Raw genomic sequence first — 24,073 nt, 5'->3', positions numbered from 1 at the left:
GGCTCCTAAATTTGCCAAAGTCACTGTTGATTCCGACAACACGGTTGTCGTTCTTGGGCATGATTCTGGACATGGAACTACAGAGAATTTTTCTCCCGTTCGAAAAAGCTCTGGAAATCCAGAACATGGTCAAGAGAATTCTGAAACCGGCAAGAGTGACGATTCATCAATGCATTCGAGTGCAGGGGAAGATGGTGGCGGCTTACGAGGCCATCCTGTTTGGCAGGTTTCATGCCAGAGTTTTTCAGTGGGACCTGTTGGACAAGTGGTCCGGGTCCCATCTACACATGCACAGGAAGATATGCCTATCTCCCAGGGCCAGGATTTCTCTCCTGTGGTGGCTCCAGAGTTCTCACCTCCTAGAGGGTCGCAGGTTCGGGATCCAAGATTGGATCCTGGTGACCACGGATGCGAGTCTCCGAGGTTGGGGAGCGGTCACACAAGGGGAAAATTTCCAGGGAAAATGGTTGAGCCAAGAAGCTCGTCTACACATAAACATTCTGGATTTAAGGGCCATTTACAACGGCCTGGTTCAAGCAGAACATCTGCTTCGCGGCCTACCCGTCCTGATTCAGTCGGACAACAAAACAGCGGTGGCGCACATTAACCGCCAAGGCGGAACAAGGAGCAGAGCGGCGATGGTGGAGACCACAAGGATTCTTCGCTGGGCAGAAAAACATGCAAGCGCTCTGTCAGCGGTCTTCATTCCAGGCGTCGACAGCTGTGAAGCTGACTTCCTCAGCAGACACGATCTCCATCCAGGAGAGTGGGGTCTTCATCAAGAGGTCTTTGCAGAAGTGACGAGTAGTTGGGGACTTCCTCAAATAGACATGATGGCTTCTCGCCTCAACAAGAAGCTTCAGACGTATTGTTCCAGGTCAAGGGACCCTCAAGCGATAGCAGTGGACGCACTGGTGACACCGTGGGTGTTTGTCGGTCTATGTGTTCCCTCTACTTCCACTCATCCCAAAGGTGATAAGGATCATAAGAACAACAGGGGTTCAGGCGATGCTCGTTGTTCCAGATTTGCCAAAGAGGGCCTGGTATCCGGATCTTCAGGAATTACTCATAGATCCCTGGCCTCTTCCTCTAAGAGAGGATCTGTTACAGCAGGGGCTGTGCATGTTCCAGGCCAGTACTTACCACGGTTGCGTTTGACGGTTGAACGCTAAATCTTAGCTCGTAAGGGTACTCCCGGAGAGGTCATTCCCACTCTACTGAAAGCTAGAAAGGAGGTAACGGGAAGCATTACCACCGTATTTGGAGAAAATGTGTCTTGCTGCGAATCCAAGAAGGCCCCTACGGAAGAATTTCAGCTGGGTCGGTTTCTTAATTTTTTGCAAGCTGTTGTGGAGGCGGGCCTAAAGTTAGGATCTATTAAAGTGCAGATTTCGGCATTATCAATTTTCTTTCAAAGGGAATTGGCCTCGCTTCCAGAAGTACAGACTTTCGTGAAGGGCGTGCTGCACATCAAACCTCCATTTGTGCCCTCAGTGGCACCATGGGACCTTAACGGGGTGTTCCAGTTCCTTATGTCACATTGGTTTGAACCTTTACAAAAGGTTGAGCTGAAATTCCTCACTTGGAAAGCGGTCATGCTATTGGCCTTGCCATCCGCGAGGCGGGTGTCGGAAATGGTGGCTTTGTCTCACAAAAGCCCCTATTTGGTTTTCCATGTGGATAGAGCGGAGTTGAGGACTCAACAATTCCTCCCTAAGGTGGTTTCTTCATTTCACATGAACCAACCTATTGTAGTTCCTGTGGCTTCTGAAGCCTTGGGTGATTCAAAGTCTCTCGATGTGGTCAGAGCTTTGAAAATGTATGTAGCCAGAACGGCTCGTATCAGGAAAACTGAGGCGCTGTTTGTCCTATATGCTTCCAACTAGATTGGGGCTCCTGCTTCTAAGCAGACTATTGCACGTTGGATTTGTAATACGATTCAGCATGCTCATTCTACGACTGGTTTGCCGTTACCGAAATCGGTAAAGGCCCATTCCACTAGGAAGGTGGGCTGATCTTGGGCGGCTGCCAGGGGTGTCTCGGCGTTGCAACTTTGCCGAGCAGCTACTTGGTCGGGTTCAAACACTTTTACAAAATTCTACAAGTTTGATACCCTGGCTGATGAGGACCTCATGTTTTCTCAATCGATGCTGCAGAGTCATCCCCACACTCCCACCAGGTCTGGAGCTTTGGTATAGACCCCATGGTCCTTTTGGAGTCCCCAGCATCCTCTAGGACGAATGAGAAAATAGGATTTTAATACCTACCGGTAAATCCTTTTCTCTTAGTCCGTAGAGGATGCTGGGCGCCCGTCCCAGTGCGGACTCTATCTGCAGTACTTGTTATTAGTTATTTCTTTGGTTACACAAAGGATGTGTTTTTGTTCAATCAGCCTGTTGCTGATTTTTTTGGTTCATGCTGTTAACTGGTTAGTTGAATGCCATGTTGTACGGTGTGTTGTGGTGTGGACTGGTATGTGTCTCACCCTTGGTTAACAAAAATCCTTTCCTCGAAATGTCCGTCTCCCTGGGCACAGTTCCTATAACTGAGGTCTGGAGGAGGGGCATAGAGGGAGGAGCCAGTTCACACCCATTTAAAGTCTTATAGTGTGCCCATGTGTCCTGCGGATCCCGTCTATACCCCATGGTCCTTTCGGAGTCCCCAGCATACTCTACAGACTAAGAGAAAAGGATTTACCGGTAGGTATTAAAATCCTATGTTTTTCAAGTTTATAAATCAATTCAATCCAGACCAACCTATGATCTGATATAGATATCTGCTCCATGATAGCTTGTCTAATATTTGAGAAGTGTGTAGAGGAAACGAATATGTAATCTGTCTGGGACCATGTATTATGGGCCATTGAAATTCAAGAAAACTTTCTCTGTAGGATTTATAGCTCGCCAGGAGTCTGAGATTAAGTCTTTTTGCTAGCCAAGGAACCCTTATTTTTGGAAGAGGTTTAAAGGATTTACTGTAATGAGATCTGTCTAATTAGTGAGATGAGACTAGAAGTAAGATCACCGGTATATAATTTGGCCATAAGAGAAGTAAAGATTTTTTATTTTTTTTAATAAGTGTTAGGTGCGTAGACATTGCATATTTGATATTTTTTATTAACCAGTTTAAAGTCTTAGAATATAACATCCCTCAGGATCAGATATAACTGAAAGTTCTTCTTTAGGAAGTGACCCTCTCGCCAAGATCGCTACACCACAAGACTTTGAATTAAGGGATGCAGCTCCTAATAATGACCAATTCAACATCTGTAATTTTTAAATTTCTTGTAAAACCAGGTGCATCTCTTGCAAACAGGCTAACTCAATAGACCTTTTATTGAGAGAGAATAAAATTACGACGTTCTTACTATGTAAGAAAAATACCAGAGATTGTTGTACCATGTAAAATATCAATATCCAGGGAAGGGGATGGGGGATTAAGAAGGTCAAACCACAGCAGGAAAGAGACAAGACACCAGACTAGAGAAATTTCAGATAGAAGAAACAAACTGCGCATACAGCAATGACGATATAAACATCTCTAAGAAATGGGGGTATTTGGACTTCAGGTGAAACGGCGATAGCTTAATATAACAGGGAACCAGTAATATCATAGTGACGGAGCTACCTTCCTACCACCAGTACCCGTAAGAGGTATAAGTAAAATACAAAAGCTCACATTGTTAGAACCTCCGTGTTACATGAAAAGGATATCCGGTAACATCGGGGGAAATTATGATTTCTGAGGAGAGTTACACAGAGAATATAATATTGAGCAAAATAACCATATTAGAACCTAAAAAAATGTTGCGTTGAACTGCTGGAGTATCAGAGATATCTTGAAGTGACTCACTTTCTTACTTCAAGAAAGCTTCAGCATCTTTGGGATTGGTGATATCAGTAAAGGATGACCCTTAAAACAAACGGAGGCGTGCAGGGTACAGCATAGCAAACCTGCGCTTTTCTTTAACCAGGGAGGCACTGAACAATTTTGGAAGATTCTCAGAGTATTTCTTCCCACAGAAGAGTTTCAGCTTTACGTGAGGCTCTCCAAATGGCTGTTTCATGTAGAAAGTTCATAGTTTTAAAGATCATCATACGTGGCTAGTTTGAGCCTGTGCGGGTTGGTCTCCCATCCTATGGACAAGCTTTATTACCATATCGGCACAATCCGCTTCAAAATTTAAAAGCTTTAGAAGGGTGTTAGGAACAAAATACTCAAGCCCTGAACCTCTAATTGATTCAGGCAAACCGACTAAATGCAAGTTATTGCAGCGTGTAATCGTTTTATCAATCTTATCATGAAGACTGTTATTGTCACTCTCTAGATGTGTAACTGTATTTTTCAGAAGTGTAATATCATTTGTGGTTCCCAAACGAACCTCTGCTGCTGACACCTTGTAAGTGAGCTTCTGTAGTTGTGCAGTTATGTTGCTAACTGCCTTCTGCAGCAGGGTAGTCCTAGTATTTTGTATAGCAGCCACTATTTCAGAATAAGTGACTGGAGTAGCAGAATTGTCATTTACCTGTGGCTGACCAGGATCGCCGGATGTCAGCCATTACAGCTGTCTTAGCTGCTGGCATTTCTGGAGCAGTATCCAAGCTCGGCGCCATATTGTGCTCGGCGCGGCGTTTCTCCTATCTGGGAGGGAGGGCTGGCGGTGGCTGTTTGGAGTGTGCCGGAAGGCCCAAATATTTCTCCATGTAAGGGGGGGCCAGGCAGGATGATGTCTGTGAGCAGTGGGCGGATACACAATCCGGCGAAATACGGGTAAGCTGGTGGTAATGGAGCAGCTCGCGGGAGCTGCTGCTTACTCCTCCATGCCGAATTCAGAAGTCAAGGGCAATGCTTTTAATAGCAGCACATCCCATGTTTTATTAAAAGCATTGCAATTTTAAATTTGGGGTTTTACAAGCCCCTGCTAATAAATTAACTCCTGTGATGCCAGCTATCAAACATAGGGGAGGAATATGATGATCTGGGGCTATTTTGCAGGATCCAGTGTCGGCGACGTGCAGATTGAGTTTACACAGCATTTTGTACCGGTGATCCTTAAAATGAATAGTTATTCATATATCTATATGAAAAAAATATGTATTGGGTGCCTTTACCCTGAATATAACAGGGTCCCTGTTCTTGATATTTGCCCATTACATCATGTACTCTGCGTGGACATCTACTTGAGCATCAGTAGAAAGTCCACCAAAGAAATAGTTGTATTAGATATAAATTAACACTATAACATGCTATATCTGGAAATTGTTGACTGACTCTTTAATATTATTTTTTTTCTCCAGATCCTGTAAGTGAAAACCAGCAAAAGTCAGGTTCCTTTAATGGAGATTTGAATGGATTTCTTGCCGCTGATCCTACTGTGTCTGGAGATGCGGATAGTGTTGATGCCACTTTGCTGGACTCAAGTCTCCAAAATGCTAATACAGTACCCTTCTCAGAAAAACAAGTCGTGTAAGTGATTATTTTACTGTTCTATTGCTTCTATTTTATTGTTCAATATTACTGTAACGAACCATTTATTGCATTACAATAGTATAAATTCCTTACTGTCATTTCTTCAAGAGATTGTGTTGATCAAATTAAAAACATTGTAGCTTTAGTTTTGAGTAAGGTTCCTGAAGGCAATACTGTATGAAGTTTCAAAGCCCAATTTATTAAGGGGGAGATGTTTCAAATCTTCCGAAGAGCATGAGTTGAGAACTTGCCCATAGCCCAATCATGTTCTAACTTTCATTTATCAAGTATATTTCTCATATGTCCTAGAGGATGCTGGGGACTCCGTAAGGACCATGGGGTATAGACGGGATCCGCAGGAGACATGGGCACACTATAAGACTTTGAATGGGTGTGAACTGGCTCCTCCCTCTATGCCCCTCCTCCAGACCTCAGTTAGATTCTGTTCCCAGGAGTAACTGGACACACACTAGGGGAGCTCTACAGAGTTTCTCTAAAGACTTTTATTGTTTGGTTTTTTATTTTCAGGGAGACCTGTTGGCTACAGGCTCCCTGCATTGTGGGACTGAGGGGAGAGAAGTCAGACCTACTTCTTCTGAGTTAAGGGCTCTGCTTCTTAGGCTAATGGACACCATTAGCTCCAGAGGGTTCGATCACTTGGTGCGCCTAGCTGCTTGTTCCCGGAGCCGCGGCGTCACCTCCCCTCACAGAAGCCAGAAGAAAGAAGCCGGGTGAGTATGAGAACAGACGGCAGAAGACTTCAGTAACGGAGGTCAGCATCGGAAGCGCTGCGCTCCATGCTCCCACACACCAACGGCACTCACAGGGTGCAGGGCGCTGGGGGGGGGGAGCGCCCTGGGCAGCAGTTACTGAGGGCTCGTTTAGACTGGCAAGAAAGCATATTCGGGTCCCGAGCACCGTGTACGATATCCCCGCCAGTATAAAGCAGCGGTCGCGCTGCACGCCATTGCTCCCACACACCAACGGTTTTACATGGGTGCAAGGTGCAGGGAGGGGGCGCCCTGGACAGCAATACATATATTTTTTAAGTAGGTATATAGTGCGTAGACACTATACGGTCTCCTGCCTGCATAAAAAACTATATTATAACGGGGCTGAAGCGTGCCAAAAAGGGCCGGTCTTAGCCCTCACAAAAGTCTTCAGCGCCATTTTCTCTGTGTTATATTGAGGGAAATATAGCACTATTTTTTAGAAATGTGCATGTAATCATTGTTGTGCATATTTCTGTGTGTGTCCCTTGTCAGATATACCCACTATAGTCCACATGTGTCGACATGCGTGAGTGTTCTGTCACAAACGGCTATGGGGATCACTGTCTGCATCGCTGACGCCTGTTGGCGAGTAGATGCAGAGTCAACAGGTCGGTAGTTGTATGCTTGTCAAAAGTAAACACTGTATGGGAGACACAGTGGTATGTGGGTGACCCTGTCGGCACCAACTGTTATTACTGAGTGTAAATTAACATGCTGTAACTGCCGTATGCCTGTATATATATTTATATGTATGGTACGGTACCATGGGCCTGTGGCTCGAGCACAGACGTGGTAGTATATGTGGGGGAGTGTTATTAAAATTATTTATGTATGCTCCCCTCGGATCCCTCAGGGTCGCAACAATGTTATTTCTCTGACGTCCTAGTGGATGCTGGGAACTCCGAAAGGACCATGGGGAATAGCGGCTCCGCAGGAGACTGAGCACAACTAAAGAAAGCTTTTAGGTCACCTGGTATGCACTGGCTCCTCCCACTATGACCCTCCTCCAAGCCTCAGTTAGATTTTGTGCCCGGCCGAGGTTGGATGCACACTAGGGGCTCTCCTGAGCTTCTAGAAAGTAAGTATATAATTAGGTTTTTTATTTTACAGTGAGACCTGCTGGCAACAGGCTCACTGCAGCGAGGGACTAAGGGGAGAAGAAGCGAACCTACCTGCTTGCAGCTAGCTTGGGCTTCTTAGGCTACTGGACACCATTAGCTCCAGAGGGATCGACCGCATGGAACTGGCCTTGGTGTTCGGTCCCGGAGCCGCGCCGCCGTCCCCCTTACAGAGCCAGAAGTAAGAAGAGGTCCGGAAAATCGGCGGCAGAAGACATCAGTCTTCACCAAGGTAGCGCACAGCACTGCAGCTGTGCGCCATTGCTCCTCATACACACTTCACACTCCGGTCACTGAGGGTGCAGGGCGCTAGGGGGGGGCGCCCTGAGCAGCAATAAAAACACCTTGGCTGGCAAAAAATACCACAATATATAGCCCCAGAGGCTATATATGTGATAATTACCCCTGCCAGGATCCATAAAAAAGCGGGAGAATAGTCCGCGAAAAAGGGGCGGAGCTATCTCCTTCAGCACACTGGCGCCATTTCTCCCTCACAGCTCCGCTGGAAGGAAGCTCCCTGGCTCTCCCCTGCAGTCTACACTACAGAAAAGGGTAAAAAAGAGAGGGGGGGGCACTAAATTTAGGCGCAGTATATATAACAGCAGCTATAGGGGACATAATTCAGTTAGTCCCTGCATTATATAGCGCTCTGGTGTGTGCTGGCATACTCTCACTCTGTCTCCCCAAAGGGCTTTTGTGGGTCCTGTCCTCTGTTAGAGCATTCCCTGTGTGTGTGCGGTGTGTCGGTACGGCTGTGTCGACATGTTTGATGAGGATAATGAGGTGGAGCAGATGCCTATAGAAGGGATGTCACCCCCTGCGGGGCAGACACCTGAGTGGATGGACTTATGGAAGGAATTGCGTGCACGTGTCGACTCCTTACACAAAAAATTGACGACATGCCAAATGCGGGACAGCCGGCTTCTCAGCTCGTGCCTGTCCTGGCGTCTCAAAGGCCATCGGGGGCTCTAAAACGCCCGCTACCTCAGATGGCAGACGCGGATGTCGACACGGATACTGACACCAGTGTCGACGACGACGAGTCTAGTCTAATGTCCACTAAGGCCATTCGTTGCATGATTGAAGCAATGAAAGAGGTGTTACAAATTTCTGATATAAACCCAGGTACCACTAAAAAGGGTATTATGTTTGGGGAGAAAAAACTACCCGTAGTTTTTCCCCCATCAGAAGAATTAAATGAAGTGTGTGAAGAAGCGTGGGCTTTCCCTGATAAAATATTGGTAATCTCTAAGAAGTTACTAATGGCGTTCCCTTTCCCGCCAGAGGATAGGTCACGTTGGGAGACACCACCTAGGGTGGATAAAGCGCTCACACGTTTGTCTAAAAAGGTGGCACTACCGTATCCGCCCTTGAGGGCGGATACGGCCGCCCTCAAGGAACCTGCTGATAGAAAGCAGGAGGCGATCCTGAAGTCTGTATATACACACTCAGGCATTATACTTAGACCAGCTATTGCGTCAGCATGGATGTGCAGTGCTGCCGCTGCGTGGTCAGATTCCCTGTCAGAAAATATTGACACCCTAGACAGGGACACTATTCTGCTAACCATAGAGCATATAAAAGACTCAGTCTTATACATGAGAGATGCACAGAGGGAGATCTGCCGGCTGGCATCTAAAATAAGTGCACTGTCCATTTCTGCTAGGAGAGGCTTATGGACTCGCCAGTGGACAGGGGATGCAGATTCAAAAAGGCACATGGAAGTTTTGCCTTTTATAAGGGTGAGGAGTTATTCGGGGATGGTCTCTCAGACCTAGTTTCCACAGCAACTGCTGGGAAGTCAGCATTTTTACCCCATGTTTCCTCACAGCCTAAAAAGGCGCCGTTTTATCAGGTACAGTCCTTTCGGACTCAGAAAAACAGGCGTGGAAAAGGCGGGTCCTTTCTGTCTAGAGGCAGAGTTAGGGGAAAAAGGCTGCACCAAACAGCAGGTTCCCAGGAGCAAAAGTCCTCCCCCGCTTCTTCCAAGTCCGCCGCATGACGGTGGGGCTCCACAGGCGGAGCCAGGTACGGTGGGGGGCCGCCTCAAAAATTTCAGCGATCAGTGGGCTCGCTCACAGGTGGATCCCTGGATCCTTCAAATAGTATCTCAGGGGTACAAACTGGAATTCGAGGCGTCTCCACCCCACCGGTTCCTAAAATCTGCCTTGCCGACAACTCCCTCAGGCAGGGAGGCTGTGCTAGAGGCAATTCACAAGCTGTATTCCCAGCAGGTGATAGTCAAGGTGCCCCTACTTCAACAAGGACGGGGTTACTATTCCACACTGTTTGTGGTACCGAAACCGGACGGTTCGGTGAGACCCATTTTAAATTTGAAATCCTTGAACACATACATAAAAAAATTCAAGTTCAAGATGGAATCGCTCAGGGCGGTTATTGGTATCCCTGGACATCAAGGATGCTTACCTGCATGTCCCCATTTACTATCCTCACCAGGAGTACCTCAGATTTGTGGTACAGGATTGCCATTACCAATTCCAGACGCTGCCGTTTGGACTCTCCACGGCACCGAGGGTGTTTACCAAAGTAATGGCGGAAATGATGATACTCTTTCGAAGAAAGGGAGTTTTAATTATCCCGTACTTGTACGATCTCCTGATAAAGGCGAGGTCCAGGGAGCAGTTGTTGGTCGGGGTAGCACTATCTCAGGAGGTGCTACACCAGCACGGTTGGATTCTGAATATTCCAAAATCGCAGCTGGTTCCAACGACACGTCTACTGTTCCTGGGTATGATTCTGGATACAGTCCAGAAAAAAGTGTTTCTACCGGAGGAGAAAGCCAAGGAGCTGTCATCTCTAGTCAGAGACCTCCTGAAACCGAAACAGGTATCGGTGCATCACTGCACGCGGGTCCTGGGAAAGATGGTGGCTTCTTCCGAAGCAATTCCTTTCGGCAGGTTCCATGCCAGAATCTTTCAGTGGGACCTGTTGGACCAATGGTCCGGATCGCATCTTCAGATGCATCGCCTAGTAACCCTGTCTCCAAGAACCAGGGTGTCTCTGCTGTGGTGGCTGCAGAGTGCTCATCTTCTAGAGGGCCGCAGATTCGGCTTACAGTACTGGGTCCTGGTGACCACGGATGCCAGCCTTCGAGGCTGGGGGGCAGTCACACAGGGAAGAAACTTCCAAGGACTATGGTCGAGTCAGGAGACTTCCCTACACATAAATATTCTGGAACTAAGGGCCATTTACAATGCCCGAAGTCAGGCAAAATCCCTGCTTCTACACCAGCCGGTACTGATCCAGTCAGACAACATCACGGCAGTCGCCCATGTAAATCGACAGGGCGGCACAAGAAGCAGGATGGCAATGCCAGAAGCCACAAGGATTCTCCGATGGGCGGAAAATCACGTACTAGCACTGTCAGCAGTGTTCATTCCGGGAGTGGACAACTGGGAAGCAGACTTTCTCAGCAGGCACGACCTCCACCCGGGAGAGTGGGGACTTCATCCAGAAGTCTTCACGCTGATTGTAAATCGATGGGAACGGCCACAGGTGGACATGATGGCGTCCCGCCTAAAAAAAAAACTAGAGAGATATTGCGCCAGGTCAAGGGACCCTCAGGCGATAGCTGTGGACGCTCTAGTGACACCGTGGGTGTACCAGTCAGTTTATGTGTTCCCTCCTCTGCCTCTCATACCAAGGGTACTGAGAATAATAAGAAAACGAGGAGTAAGAACAATACTCGTGGTTCCGGATTGGCCAAGACGAGCGTGGTACCCGGAACTTCAAGAGATGATCTCAGAGGACCCATGGCCTCTGCCGCTCAGACAGGACCTGCTGCAGCAGGGGCCCTGTCTGTTCCAAGACTTACCGCGGCTGCGTTTGACGGTATGGCGGTTGAACGCCGGATCCTGAAGGAAAAGGGCATTCCGGAGGAAGTCATTCCTACGCTGATTAAAGCCAGGAAAGATGTAACTGTAAAGCATTATCACCGCATATGGCGGAAATATGTTGCTTGGTGTGAGGCCAAAAAGGCCCCAACAGAGGAATTTCAACTAGGTCGATTTCTGCATTTCCTACAAGCAGGAGTGACTATGGGCCTGAAATTAGGCTCCATTAAGGTACAGATCTCGGCTCTGTCGATTTTCTTCCAGAAAGAACTAGCTTCACTACCTGAAGTTCAGACGTTTGTGAAAGGAGTGCTGCATATTCAGCCCCTGTTTGTGCCTCCAGTGGCACCTTGGGATCTCAACGTGGTGTTGAGTTTCTTAAAATCACATTGGTTTGAGCCACTTAAAACCGTGGATCTAAAATATCTCACGTGGAAAGTGGTCATGTTATTGGCCTTGGCTTCAGCCAGGCGTGTGTCAGAATTGGCAGCTTTGTCATGTAAAAGCCCTTATCTGATTTTCCATATGGATAGGGCGGAATTGAGGACTCGTCCCCAGTTTCTCCCTAAGGTGGTATCAGCTTTTCACTTGAACCAACCTATTGTGGTGCCTGCGGCTACTAGGGACTTGGAGGATTCCAAGTTGCTGGACGTAGTCAGGGCCTTGAAAATGTATGTTTCCAGGACGGCTGGAGTCAGGAAAACTGACTCGCTATTTATCCTGTATGCACCCAACAAGCTGGGTGCTCCTGCTTCTAAGCAGACTATTGCTCGCTGGATTTGTAGCACAATTCAGCTGGCGCATTCTGCGGCTGGACTGCCGCATCCTAAATCGGTAAAAGCCCATTCCACAAGGAAGGTGGCCTCATCTTGGGCGGCTGCCCGAGGGGTCTCGGCTTTACAACTTTGCCGAGCTGCAACTTGGTCAGGGGCAAACACATTTGCAAAATTCTACAAATTTGATACCCTGGCTGAGGAGGACCTTGAGTTCTCTCATTCGGTGCTGCAGAGTCATCCGCACTCTCCCGCCCGTTTGGGAGCTTTGGTATAATCCCCATGGTCCTTTCGGAGTTCCCAGCATCCACTAGGACGTCAGAGAAAATAAGAATTTACTCACCGGTAAATCTATTTCTCGTAGTCCGTAGTGGATGCTGGGCGCCCGTCCCAAGTGCGGATTGTCTGCAATACTTGTACATAGTTATTGTTAACTAAAGGGTTATTGTTGAGCCATCTGTTGAGAGGCTCAGTTGTTTTCATACTGTTAAACTGGGTATAGTATCACGAGTTATACGGTGTGATTGGTGTGGCTGGTAAGAGTCTTACCCGGGATTCAAAATCCTTCCTTATTATGTCAGCTCGTCCGGGCACAGTGTCCTAACTGAGGCTTGGAGGAGGGTCATAGTGGGAGGAGCCAGTGCACACCAGGTGACCTAAAAGCTTTCTTTAGTTGTGCCCAGTCTCCTGCGGAGCCGCTATTCCCCATGGTCCTTTCGGAGTTCCCAGCATCCACTACGGACTACGAGAAATAGATTTACCGGTGAGTAAAATCTTATTTCTCTGACGTCCTAGTGGATGCTGGGAACTCCGTAAGGACCATGGGGAATAGCGGCTCCGCAGGAGACTGGGCACAAAAGTAAAAGCTTTAGGACTACCTGGTGTGCACTGGCTCCTCCCCCTATGACCCTCCTCCAAGCCTCAGTTAGATTTTTGTGCCCGGCCGAGAAGGGTGCACACTAGGGGCTCTCCTGAGCTTCTTAGTGAAAAGTTTAGTTTTAGGTTTTTTATTTTCAGTGAGACCTGCTGGCAACAGGCTCACTGCATCGAGGGACTAAGGGGAGAAGAAGCGAACTCACCTGCGTGCAGAGTGGATTGGGCTTCTTAGGCTACTGGACACCATTAGCTCCAGAGGGACCGAACACAGGCCCAGCCTCGGAGCTCGGTCCCAGAGCCGCGCCGCCGGCCCCCTTACAGAGCCAGAAGCAAGAAAAGGTCCGGAAAAATCGGCGGCAGAAGACATCTGTCTTCAACAAGGTAGCGCACAGCACTGCAGCTGTGCGCCATTGTTACTCAGGCACACTTCACACTCCGGTCACTGAGGGTGCAGGGCGCTAGGGGGGGGCGCCCTGAGCAGCAATGTAAAACACCTTGGCTGGCATAAATACACCACATATAACCCCCAGGGCTATATGGGTGTATTTTAACCCCTGCCAGAACTCACCTAAAAAGCGGGAGAAAAGGCCGCCGAGAAGGGGGCGGAGCCTATCTCCTCAGCACACGGGCGCCATTTTCCATCACAGCTCCGCTGGCAGGACGTCTCCCTGACTCTCCCCTGCAGTCCTGCACTACAGAAAAGGGTAAAAAAGAGAGGGGGGGCACTAATTTGGCGCAGTTTTATACTAACAGCAGCTATAAAGGGAAAAGCACACTTTATTGTGGTATTCCTGTGTATATATATATATATATATAGCGCTCTGGTGTGTGCTGGCATACTCTCCCTCTGTCTCCCCAAAGGGCTAGTGGGGCCCTGTCCTCTATCAGAGCATTCCCTGTGTGTGTGCGGTGTGTCGGTACGATTGTGTCGACATGTTTGAGGAGGAAAATGAGATGGAGGCGGAGCAATTGCCTATTATACAGTTGTCACCCCCTAGGGAGTCGACACCTGAGTGGATGAGCTTGTGTAAGGAATTGCGTGACAGTGTCAGCTCCTTACGACAGACAGTTGACGACATGAGACAGCCGGCTACTCAGCTTGTGCCTGTCCAGGGGTCTCAAACGCCATCAGGGGCTTTAAAACGCCCGTTACCTCAGATGGCAGACACAGACACGGATTCTGACTCCAGTGTCGATGATGAGGAGACAAACGTGACTTCCACTAGGGCCACACGTTACATGATTGAAGCAATAAAAAATGTATTGCATATATCTGATAATACAAGTACCACTAAAAAGGGTATTATGTTTGGTGAGAAAAAACTGCCTGTAGTTTTTCCTGTATCCGAGGAATTAAATGAAGTGTGTGATGAGGCGTGGGTTTCCCCCGATAAAAAACTGATAATTCCTAAAAGGTTATTGGCATCGTACCCTTTCCCGCCAGAGGATAGGGCACGTTGGGTAACACCCCCTAGGGTGGATAAAGCGCTCACACGCTTGTCTAAACAGGTAGCACTACCCTCTCCTGATACGGCCGCCCTAAAGGAACCTGCCGATAGAAAACTGGAGAATATCCTAAAATGTATATACTCTCACACGGGTGTTATACTGCGACCAGCTATCGCCTCAGCCTGGATGTGTAGTGCGGGCCTGGCGTGGTCGGATTCCCTGACTGAAAATATTGATACCCTAGATAGGGACAGTATATTACTGACTATAGAGCATTTGAAGGATGCATTTCTATATATGCGTGATGCACAGAGGGATATTTGCCGACTGGCATCAAGAGTTAGCGCGCTGTCCATTTCTGCAAGAAGAGGTTTATGGACGCGGCAGTGGTCAGGTGATGTGGATTCTAAAAGGCACATGGAAGTATTGCCTTATAAGGGGGAGGAGTTATTTGGGGTAGGTCTATCTGACCTGGTAGCCACGGCAACTGCTGGAAAATCCACATTTCTCTATCGTCCTAAGTGGATGCTGGGGTTCCTGAAAGGACCATGGGGAATAGCGGCTCCGCAGGAGACAGGGCACAAAAAAGTAAAGCTTTTACCAGATCAGGTGGTGTGCACTGGCTCCTCCCCCTATGACCCTCCTCCAGACTCCAGTTAGATTTTGTGCCCGAACGAGAAGGGTGCAATCTAGGTGGCTCTCCTAAAGAGCTGCTTAGAGAAAGTTTAGCTTAGGTTTTTTACTTTACAGTGAGTCCTGCTGGCAACAGGATCACTGCAACGAGGGACTTAGGGGAGAAGTAGTGAACTCACCTGCGTGCAGAGTGGATTTGCTGCTTGGCTACTGGACACTAGCTCCAGAGGGACGATCACAGGTACAGCCTGGATGGTCACCGGAGCCGCGCCGCCGGCCCCCTTGCAGACGCTGAAGAGAGAAGAGGTCCAAAATCGGCGGCTGAAGACTCCTGAGTCTTCATAAAGGTAGCGCACAGCACTGCAGCTGTGCGCCATTTTCCTCTCAGCACACTTCACACAACAGTCACTGAGGGTGCAGAGCGCTGGGGGGGGCGCTCTGAGAGGCAAATAAAAACCTTATTAGAGGCAAAAAATACCTCACATATAGCCCACAGAGGCTATATGGAGATATTTAACCCCTGCCTAACTTCAAAAATAGCGGGAGACGAGCCCGCCGAAAAAGGGGCGGGGCCTATCTCCTCAGCACACAGCGCCATTTTCTCTCACAGAAAAGCTGGAGAGAAGGCTCCCAGGCTCTCCCCTGCACTGCACTACAGAAACAGGGTTAAAACAGAGAGGGGGGGCACTGATTTTGGCGATATTGTATATATATAAAAGATGCTATAAGGGAGAAACACTTATATAAGGTTGTCCCTATATAATTATAGCGTTTTTGGTGTGTGCTGGCAGACTCTCCCTCTGTCTCCCCAAAGGGCTAGTGGGTCCTGTCCTCTGTCAGAGCATTCCCGGTGTGTGTGCTGTGTGTCGGTACGTGTGTGTCGACATGTATGAGGACGATGTTGGTGAGGAGGCGGAGAAATTGCCTGTAATGGTGATGTCACTCTCTAGGGAGTCGACACCGGAATGGATGGCTTATTTAGAGAATTACGTGAGAATGTCAACACGCTGCAAGGTCGGTTGACGACATGAGACGGCCGACAATCTATTAGGACCGGTCCAGGCGTCTCAGAAACACCGTCAAGGGTTTTTAAAAAAAAAAAAAAACGCCCATTTACCTCAGTCGGTCGACACAGACACAGACACGGACACTGAATACAGTGTCGACGGTGAATAAACAAACGTATTTCTCATTAGGGCCACACGTTAAGGGCAATGAAGGAGGTGTTACGTGTTTCTGATACTACAAGTACCACAAGAAAGGGTATTATGTGGGAGTGAAAAAACTACCTGTAGTTTTTCCTGAATCAGATAAAATAAAATGAAGTGTGTGATGATGCGTAGGGTTACCCCGATAGCAAATATTGGCGTTATACCCTTTCCCGCCAGAAATTAGGGTACGTTGGGAAACACCCCTTAGGGTGATAAGGCGCTCACACGCTTATCAAGTGGCGTTACCGTCTCCAGATACGGCCGCCCTCAAGGAGCCAGCTGATAGGAAGCTGGAAAAATATCCTAAAAAGTATATACACACATACGGTGGTTATACTGCGACCAGCGATCGCCATCAGCCTGGAGATGCAGTGCTGGGTTGGCTTGGTCGGATTCCCTGACTGAAAATATTTTATTCATGTACAGCATTTAATAGGATGCATTCTATATATATGTATGTGAGATGCACAGAGGGATATTTGCTCTCTGGCATCAAGATAAGTGCGTTGTCCATATCTCCCAGAAGATGTCAGGGACACGACAGTGGTCAGGTGATACAGATCCCATACGGCAGATGGAAGTATTGCTGTATAAAGGGAAGGAGTTATTTGGGGGTCGGTCCATCGGACCTGGGGACCACAGCAACAGCTGGGAAATCCAACCTTTTTTACCCCAAGTTACATCTCAGCTAAAAAAGACACCGTCTTTTCAGCCTCAATCTTTCCTTTCCCATGAGGGTATGCAGGCAAAAGGCCAGTCATATCTGCCCAGACATAGAGGTAAGGGAAGTAGACTGCAGCAGGCAGCCCTTTCCCAGGAAAAGAAGCCCTCCACCGCGTCTGCCAAGTCCTCAGCATGACGCTGGGGCCGTGCAAGCGGACTCAAGGTGGGGGGGTAGTCTCAAGAGTCTCAGGGCGCAGTGGAATCACTCGCAAGTTGACCCCTAGATCGTACGAGTATTATCCCAGGGGTAAAGATTGGAGAGGCGAGACATCTTCTCCTCGCAGGTTCCTGAAGTCTGCTTTACCAACGGCTCCCTCCGACAGGGAGGCAGCATTGGAAACAATTCACAAGCTGTATATCCAGCAGGTGATAATCAAAGTACCCCTCCTACGACAAGGAAAAGGGTATTATTTTTCCACACTATATTGTGGTACTGAAGCCAGACGGCTTGGTGACACATAGTCTAAATCTAAAATGTTTTGAACACTTACATAAAAGGTTCAAATCGAGATAAAGTCACTCAGAGCAGTGATAGCGAACCGGAAAAAAGGGGACTATATGGTGTCCCTGGACATCAAGGATTACCTCCATGTCCAAATTTTGTCCTTCTCATCAAGGGTACCTCTGGTTCGTGGTACAGAACTGTCAATATCAGTTTCAGACGATGCCGTTTGAATTATCCACGGCACCCCGGGCCTTTTTACCAAGGTAATGGCCGAAAAGATGTTTCTTCAAAGAAAAAAGGCATCTAAATTATCCCTTACTTGCACGACCTAAAAAGGGCAAGTTCCAGAGAACAGTTGGAGGTCGGAAGAGCACTATCTAAAGTAGTTCTTCGACGGCACGACTGGATTCTAAATATTCCAAGAATCGCAGCTGTTTTCCGACGATACGTCTGCTGTTCCTAGGGATGATTCTGGACACGGTTCAGAAAAAGGTTTTTCTTCCCGAGGAAAAAGCCAAGGAGTTATCCGACCTGTCAGGAACCTCCTAAAACCAGGAAAGGTGTCTGTACATCAATGCACAAGAGTCCTGGGAAAAATGGTGGCTTTTTACGAAGCAATTCCATTCGGCAGATTCCATGCAAGAATTTTCCAAAGGGATCTGTTGGACAAATGGTCAGGGTCGCATCCTCAGATGCACCTGCGAATAACCCTGTCGCCAAGGACAAGGGTATATCTTCTGTGGTGGTTGCAAAAGGCTCATCTATTGGAGGGCCGCAGATTCGGCATACAGGATTTGATCCTGGTGACCACGGACGCCAGCCTGAGAGGTTGGGGAGCAGTCACACAAGGAAGAAACTTCCAGGGGGTATGGACGAACCTGGAAAAGTCTCTTCACATAAACATTCTGGTACTAAGAGCAATCTAAAATGCTCTAAGCCAGGCGGAACCACTCCTGCAAGGAAAACCGGTGTTGATTCAGTCGGACAACATCACGGCGGTCGCCCATGTCAACAGACAGGGCGGCACAAGAAGCAGGAGTGCAATGGCAGAAGCTACCAAGATTCTTCGCTGGGCGGAGAATCACGTAATAGCACTGTCAGCAGTGTTCTTCCCGGGCGTGGACAACTGGGAAGCAGACTTCCTCAGCAGACACGATATTCACCCGAGAGAGGGGGGTCTTCATCCAGAAGTCTTCCACATGCTAGTAAACTGTTGGGAAAGACCAATGGTAGACATGATGGCGTCTCGCCTCAACAAGAAACTGGACAAGTATTGCGCCAGGTCAAGAGATCCACAGGCAATAGCTGTGGACGCACTGGTAACACCTTGGGTGTACAAATCAGTATATGTGTTTCCTCCTCTGCCTCTCATACCAAAGGTATTGAAGATTATACGGTGAGGAGGAGTAAGAACAATACTAGTGGCTCCGGATTGGCCAAGAAGGACTTGGTACCCGGAACTTCAAGAGTTGGTCACGGACGACCCGTGCCCTCTACTTCTGAGAAGGGACCTGCTACAACAGGGTCCCTGTCTCTTTCAAGACTTACCGCGGCTGCGTTTGACGGCATGGCGGTTGAACGCCAGATCCTAAAAGGGAAAGGCATTCCAGAAGAAGTCATTCCTACCTTGATTAAGGCAAGGAAGGAAGTCACCGCGAAACATTATCACCGCATTTGGCGAAAATATGTCGCGTGGTGCGAGGATCGGAGTGTTCCGACGGAGGAATTTCAACTGGGTCGTTTCCTACATTTCCTACAATCAGGATTGTCTATGGGTCTCAAATTGAGATCTATTAAGGTTCAAATTTCGGCCCTGTCAATATTCTTCCAAAAAGAATTGGCCTCAGTTCCTGAGGTACAGACTTTTGTTAAAGGAGTACTACATATACAGCCTCCTGTGGTGCCTCCGGTGGCACCGTGGGATCTAAATGTAGTTTTAGATTTCCTCAAATCCCATTGGTTTGAACCATTGAAAAAGGTGGATTTTAAATATCTCACATGGAAAGTGACTATGTTACTGGCCCTGGCTTCCGCCAGGAGAGTATCTGAATTGGCGGCTTTATCTTATAAAAGCCCTTATCTAATCTTCCATTCGGATAGGGCAGAACTGAGGACTCGTCCGCATTTTCTCCCTAAGGTGGTATCAGCGTTTCACCTGAACCAACCTATTGTGGTGCCTGCGGCCACTGGCGACTTGGAGGACTCCAAGTTGTTGGACGTTGTCAGAGCCTTAAAAATATACATTTCAAGGACGGCTGAAGTCAGAAAATCTGACTCGCTGTTGATACTATATGCACCCAACAAGTTGGGTGCCCCTGCTTCTAAGCAGACGATTGCTCGTTGGATTTGTAACACAATTCAACTTGCTCATTCTGTGGCAGGCCTGCCACAACCTAAATCTGTTAAGGCCCATTCCACAAGGAAGGTGGGCTCATCTTGGGCGGCTGCCCGAGGGGTCTCGGCATTACAATTCTGCCGAGCAGCTACGTGGTCGGGGGAAAACACGTTTGTAAAATTCTACAAATTTGATACCCTGGCAAAAGAGGACTTGGAATTCTCTCATTCGGTGCTGCAGAGTCATCCGCACTCTCCCGCCCGTTTGGGAGCTTTGGTATAATCCCCATGGTCCTTTCAGGAACCCCAGCATCCACTTAGGACGATAGAGAAAATAAGAATTTACTTACCGATAATTCTATTTCTCGGAGTCCGTAGTGGATGCTGGGCGCCCATCCCAAGTGCGGATTATCTGCAATACTGTACATAGTTATTGTTAACAAATTCGGGTTATATTGTTAAGGAGCCATCTTTAAGAGGCTCTTTCTGTTATCATACTGTTAACTGGGTTTAGATCACAAGTTGTACGGTGTGATTGGTGTGGCTGGTATGAGTCTTACCCGGGATTCAAATTGCCTCCCTTATTGTGTACGCTCGTCCGGGCACAGTACCTAACTGGAGTCTGGAGGAGGGTCATAGGGGGAGGAGCCAGTGCACACCACCTGATCTGGTAAAAGCTTTACTTTTTTGTGCCCTGTCTCCTGCGGAGCCGCTATTCCCCATGGTCCTTTCAGGAACCCCAGCATCCACTACGGACTCCGAGAAATAGAATTATCGGTAAGTAAATTCTTATTTTTTACCCCAGGTAGCTTCTCAATCTAAGAAGACGCCATATTATCAGGCGCAGTCCTTTCGGCCCCATAAAGGCAAGCGGGCAAAAGGCGCCTAATTTATGCCACGTGGCAGAGGGAGAGGAAAAAGGCTGCAACAAACAGCCAGTTCCCAGGAACAAAAGCCCTCTCCCGCCTCCGCAAAGTCCTCAGCATGACGCTGGGGCTTTACAAGCGGACTCAGGCACGGTGGGGGCCCGTCTCAAGAAGTTCAGTGCGCAGTGGGCTCACTCGCAAGTGGACCCCTGGATCCTTCAGGTGGTATCTCAGGGGTACAAATTGGAATTCGAGACGTCTCCCCCTCGCCGTTTTCTAAAGTCTGCTTTACCGACGTCTCCCTCAGACAGGGAGGCAGTACTGGAAGCCATTCACAAGCTGTATTCCCAGCAGGTGATAATCAAGGTACCCCTCCTACAACAGGGAAAGGGGTACTATTCCACACTATTTGTGGTACCGAAGCCGGACGGCTCGGTGAGACCAATTTTAAACCTAAAATCCTTGAACACTTACATACAAAGGTTCAAATTCAAGATGGAGTCACTCAGAGCAGTGATTGCAAACCTGGAAGAAGGGGACTATATGGTGTCTCTGGACATCAAGGATGCTTACCTACATGTCCCAATTTACCCTTCTCACCAAGGGTACCTCAGGTTTGTGGTACAGAACTGTCACTATCCGTTTCAGACGCTGCCGTTTGGATTGTCCACGGCACCCCGGGTCTTTACCAAGGTAATGGCCGAAATGATGATACTCCTTCGAAGGAAGGGAGTTTTAGTTATCCCTTACTTGGACGATCTCCTGATAAGGGCAAGATCCAGGGAACAGTTGGAAGTCGGAGTAGCACTATCTCAGATAGTGCTGCGCCAGCACGGTTGGATTCTCAATATTCCAAAATCGCAGCTGATCCCGACGACACGACTTCTATTCCTAGGGATGATCCTGGACACAGTCCAGAAAAAGGTGTTTCTCCCGGAGGAGAAAGCCAGGGAGTTATCCGAACTAGTCAGAAATCTCCTAAAGCCAGGCCAAGTCTCAGTGCATCAATGCACAAGGGTCCTGGGAAAGATGGTGGCTTCTTACGAAGCAATCCCATTCGGCAGATTCCACGCAAGAACCTTCCAGTGGGATCTGCTAGACAAATGGTCCGGGTCGCATCTTCAGATGCATCAGCGGATAATCTTGTCACCAAGGACAAGGGTGTCTCTCCTGTGGTGGTTGCAGAGTGCTCATCTTCTAGAGGGCCGCAGATTCGGCATTCAGGACTGGGTCCTGGTGACCACGGATGCCAGCCTGAGAGGCTGGGGAGCAGTCACACAGGGAAGAAATTTCCAGGGTTTGTGGTCAAGCCTGGAGACATCACTTCACATAAATATCCTGGAGCTAAGGGCCATCTACAATGCTCTAAGCCTAGCAAGACCTCTGCTTCAAGGTCAGCCGGTGCTGATCCAGTCGGACAACATCACGGCAGTCGCCCACGTAAACAGACAGGGTGGCACAAGAAGCAGGAGGGCAATGACAGAAGTTGCAAGGATTCTTCGCTGGGCGGAAAATCATGTGATAGCACTGTCAGCAGTGTTCATTCCGGGAGTGGACAACTGGGAGCAGATTTCCTCAGCAGACACGACCTCCACCCGGGGGAGTGGGGACTTCACCCAGAAGTTTTCCACATGATTGTGACCCGTTGGGAAAAACCAAAGGTGGACATGATGGCGTCCCGCCTCAACAAAAAACTAGACAGGTATTGCGCCAGGTCAAGGGACCCTCAGGCAATAGCTGTGGACGCTCTGGTAACACCGTGGGTGTACCAGTCAGTGTATGTGTTCCCTCCTCTGCCTCTCATACCCAAGGTACTGAGAATCATAAGGAGGAGAGGAGTAAGGACTATACTCGTGGCTCCGGATTGGCCAAGAAGGACTTGGTACCCGGAACTTCAAGAGATGCTCACAGAGGACCCGTGGCCTCTACCTCTAAGAAAGGACCTGCTCCAGCAGGGACCCTGTCTGTTCCAAGACTTACCGCGGCTGCGTTTGACGGCATGGCGGTTGAACGCCGGATCCTGAAGGAAAAAGGCATTCCGAATGAAGTCATCCCTGCCCTGATCAAAGCCAGGAAGGATGTAACCGTACAACATTATCACCGTATTTGGCGTAAATATGTTGCGTGGTGCGAGGCCAGGAAGGCCCCTACAGAGGAATTTCAACTGGGTCGTTTCCTGCATTTCCTGCAAACAGGACTGTCTATGGGCCTAAAATTAGGGTCCATTAAGGTTCAAATTTCGGCCCTGTCGATTTTCTTCCAAAAAGAACTGGCTTCAGTTCCTGAAGTTCAGACGTTTGTCAAGGGGGTGCTGCATATACAGCCTCCTTTTGTGCCTCCAGTGGCACCTTGGGATCTCAATGTAGTTTTGGGGTTCCTAAAATCACATTGGTTTGAACCACTCTCCACTGTGGACTTAAAATATCTCACTTGGAAAGTGGTAATGCTATTAGCCTTGGCTTCGGCCAGGCGTGTATCAGAATTGGCGGCTTTGTCATGTAAAAGCCCTTATCTGATTTTCCATATGGATAGGGCAGAATTGAGGACTCGTCCCCAGTTTCTCCCTAAGGTGGTATCTGCCTTTCACTTGAACCAACCTATTGTAGTGCCTGCGGCTACAAGGGACTTGGAGGATTCCAAGTTACTGGACGTAGTCAGGGCCTTGAAAATGTATGTTTCCAGGACGGCTAGAGTCAGGAAAAGTGACTCGCTATTTATCCTGTATGCACCCAACAAACTGGGTGCTCCTGCTTCTAAGCAGACTATTGCTCGTTGGATTTGTAGCACAATTCAGCTGGCGCATTCTGCGGCTGGACTGCCACATCCTAAATCAGTAAAAGCCCATTCCACAAGGAAGGTGGGCTCATCTTGGGCGGCTGCCCGAGGGGTCTCTGCTTTACAACTTTGCCGAGCTGCTACTTGGTCAGGGGCAGACACGTTTGCAAAATTCTACAAATTTGATACCCTGGCTGAGGAGGACCTTGAGTTCTCTCATTCGGTGCTGCAGAGTCATCCGCACTCTCCCGCCCGTTTGGGAGCTTTGGTATAATCCCCATGGTCCTTTCGGAGTTCCCAGCATCCACTAGGACGTTAGAGAAAATAAGATTTTACTCACCGGTAAATCTATTTCTCGTAGTCCGTAGTGGATGCTGGACGCCCATCCCAAGTGCGGATTGTCTGCAATACTTGTAGATAGTTATTGTTAACAAAAGGGTTATTGTTGAGCCATCTGTTGAGAGGCTCAGTTTTTTCATACTGTTAACTGGGTATAGTATCACGAGTTATACGGTGTGGCTGGTATGAGTCTTACCCAGGATTCAAAATCCTTCCTTATTGTGTCAGCTCTTCCGGGCACAGTATCCTAACTGAGGCTTGGAGGAGGGTCATAGTGGGAGGAGCCAGTGCACACCAGGTGACCTAAAGCTTTCTTTAGTTGTGCCCAGTCTCCTGCGGAGCCGCTATTCCCCATGGTCCTTTCGGAGTGCCCAGCATCCACTACGGACTACGAGAAATAGATTTACCGGTGAGTAAAATCTTATTATATATATA

The 24,073-nt window shown here is 48.4% G+C and overlaps 1 protein-coding gene across 1 annotated transcript in view; it reads left to right on the top strand.

Annotated features, from left to right (window-relative positions):
* EDC4 (enhancer of mRNA decapping 4) overlaps positions 1 to 24,073 on the top strand; it is a 1,121,437-nt gene that overhangs the window by 90,340 nt on the left and 1,007,024 nt on the right. The window contains exon 2 of the mRNA XM_063945256.1: positions 5,298 to 5,466. Coding sequence (XP_063801326.1) covers positions 5,298 to 5,466 — 169 coding nt within the window. The remainder of the gene's footprint in view (positions 1 to 5,297; positions 5,467 to 24,073) is intronic.

This window comes from Pseudophryne corroboree, chromosome 11, assembly GCF_028390025.1.
Source record: "Pseudophryne corroboree isolate aPseCor3 chromosome 11, aPseCor3.hap2, whole genome shotgun sequence".
Lineage (NCBI taxonomy): Eukaryota > Metazoa > Chordata > Amphibia > Anura > Myobatrachidae > Pseudophryne > Pseudophryne corroboree.
The sequence above is the reverse complement of the archived record's forward strand: the minus strand, read 5'-3'. Positions and strand labels throughout refer to the sequence as shown.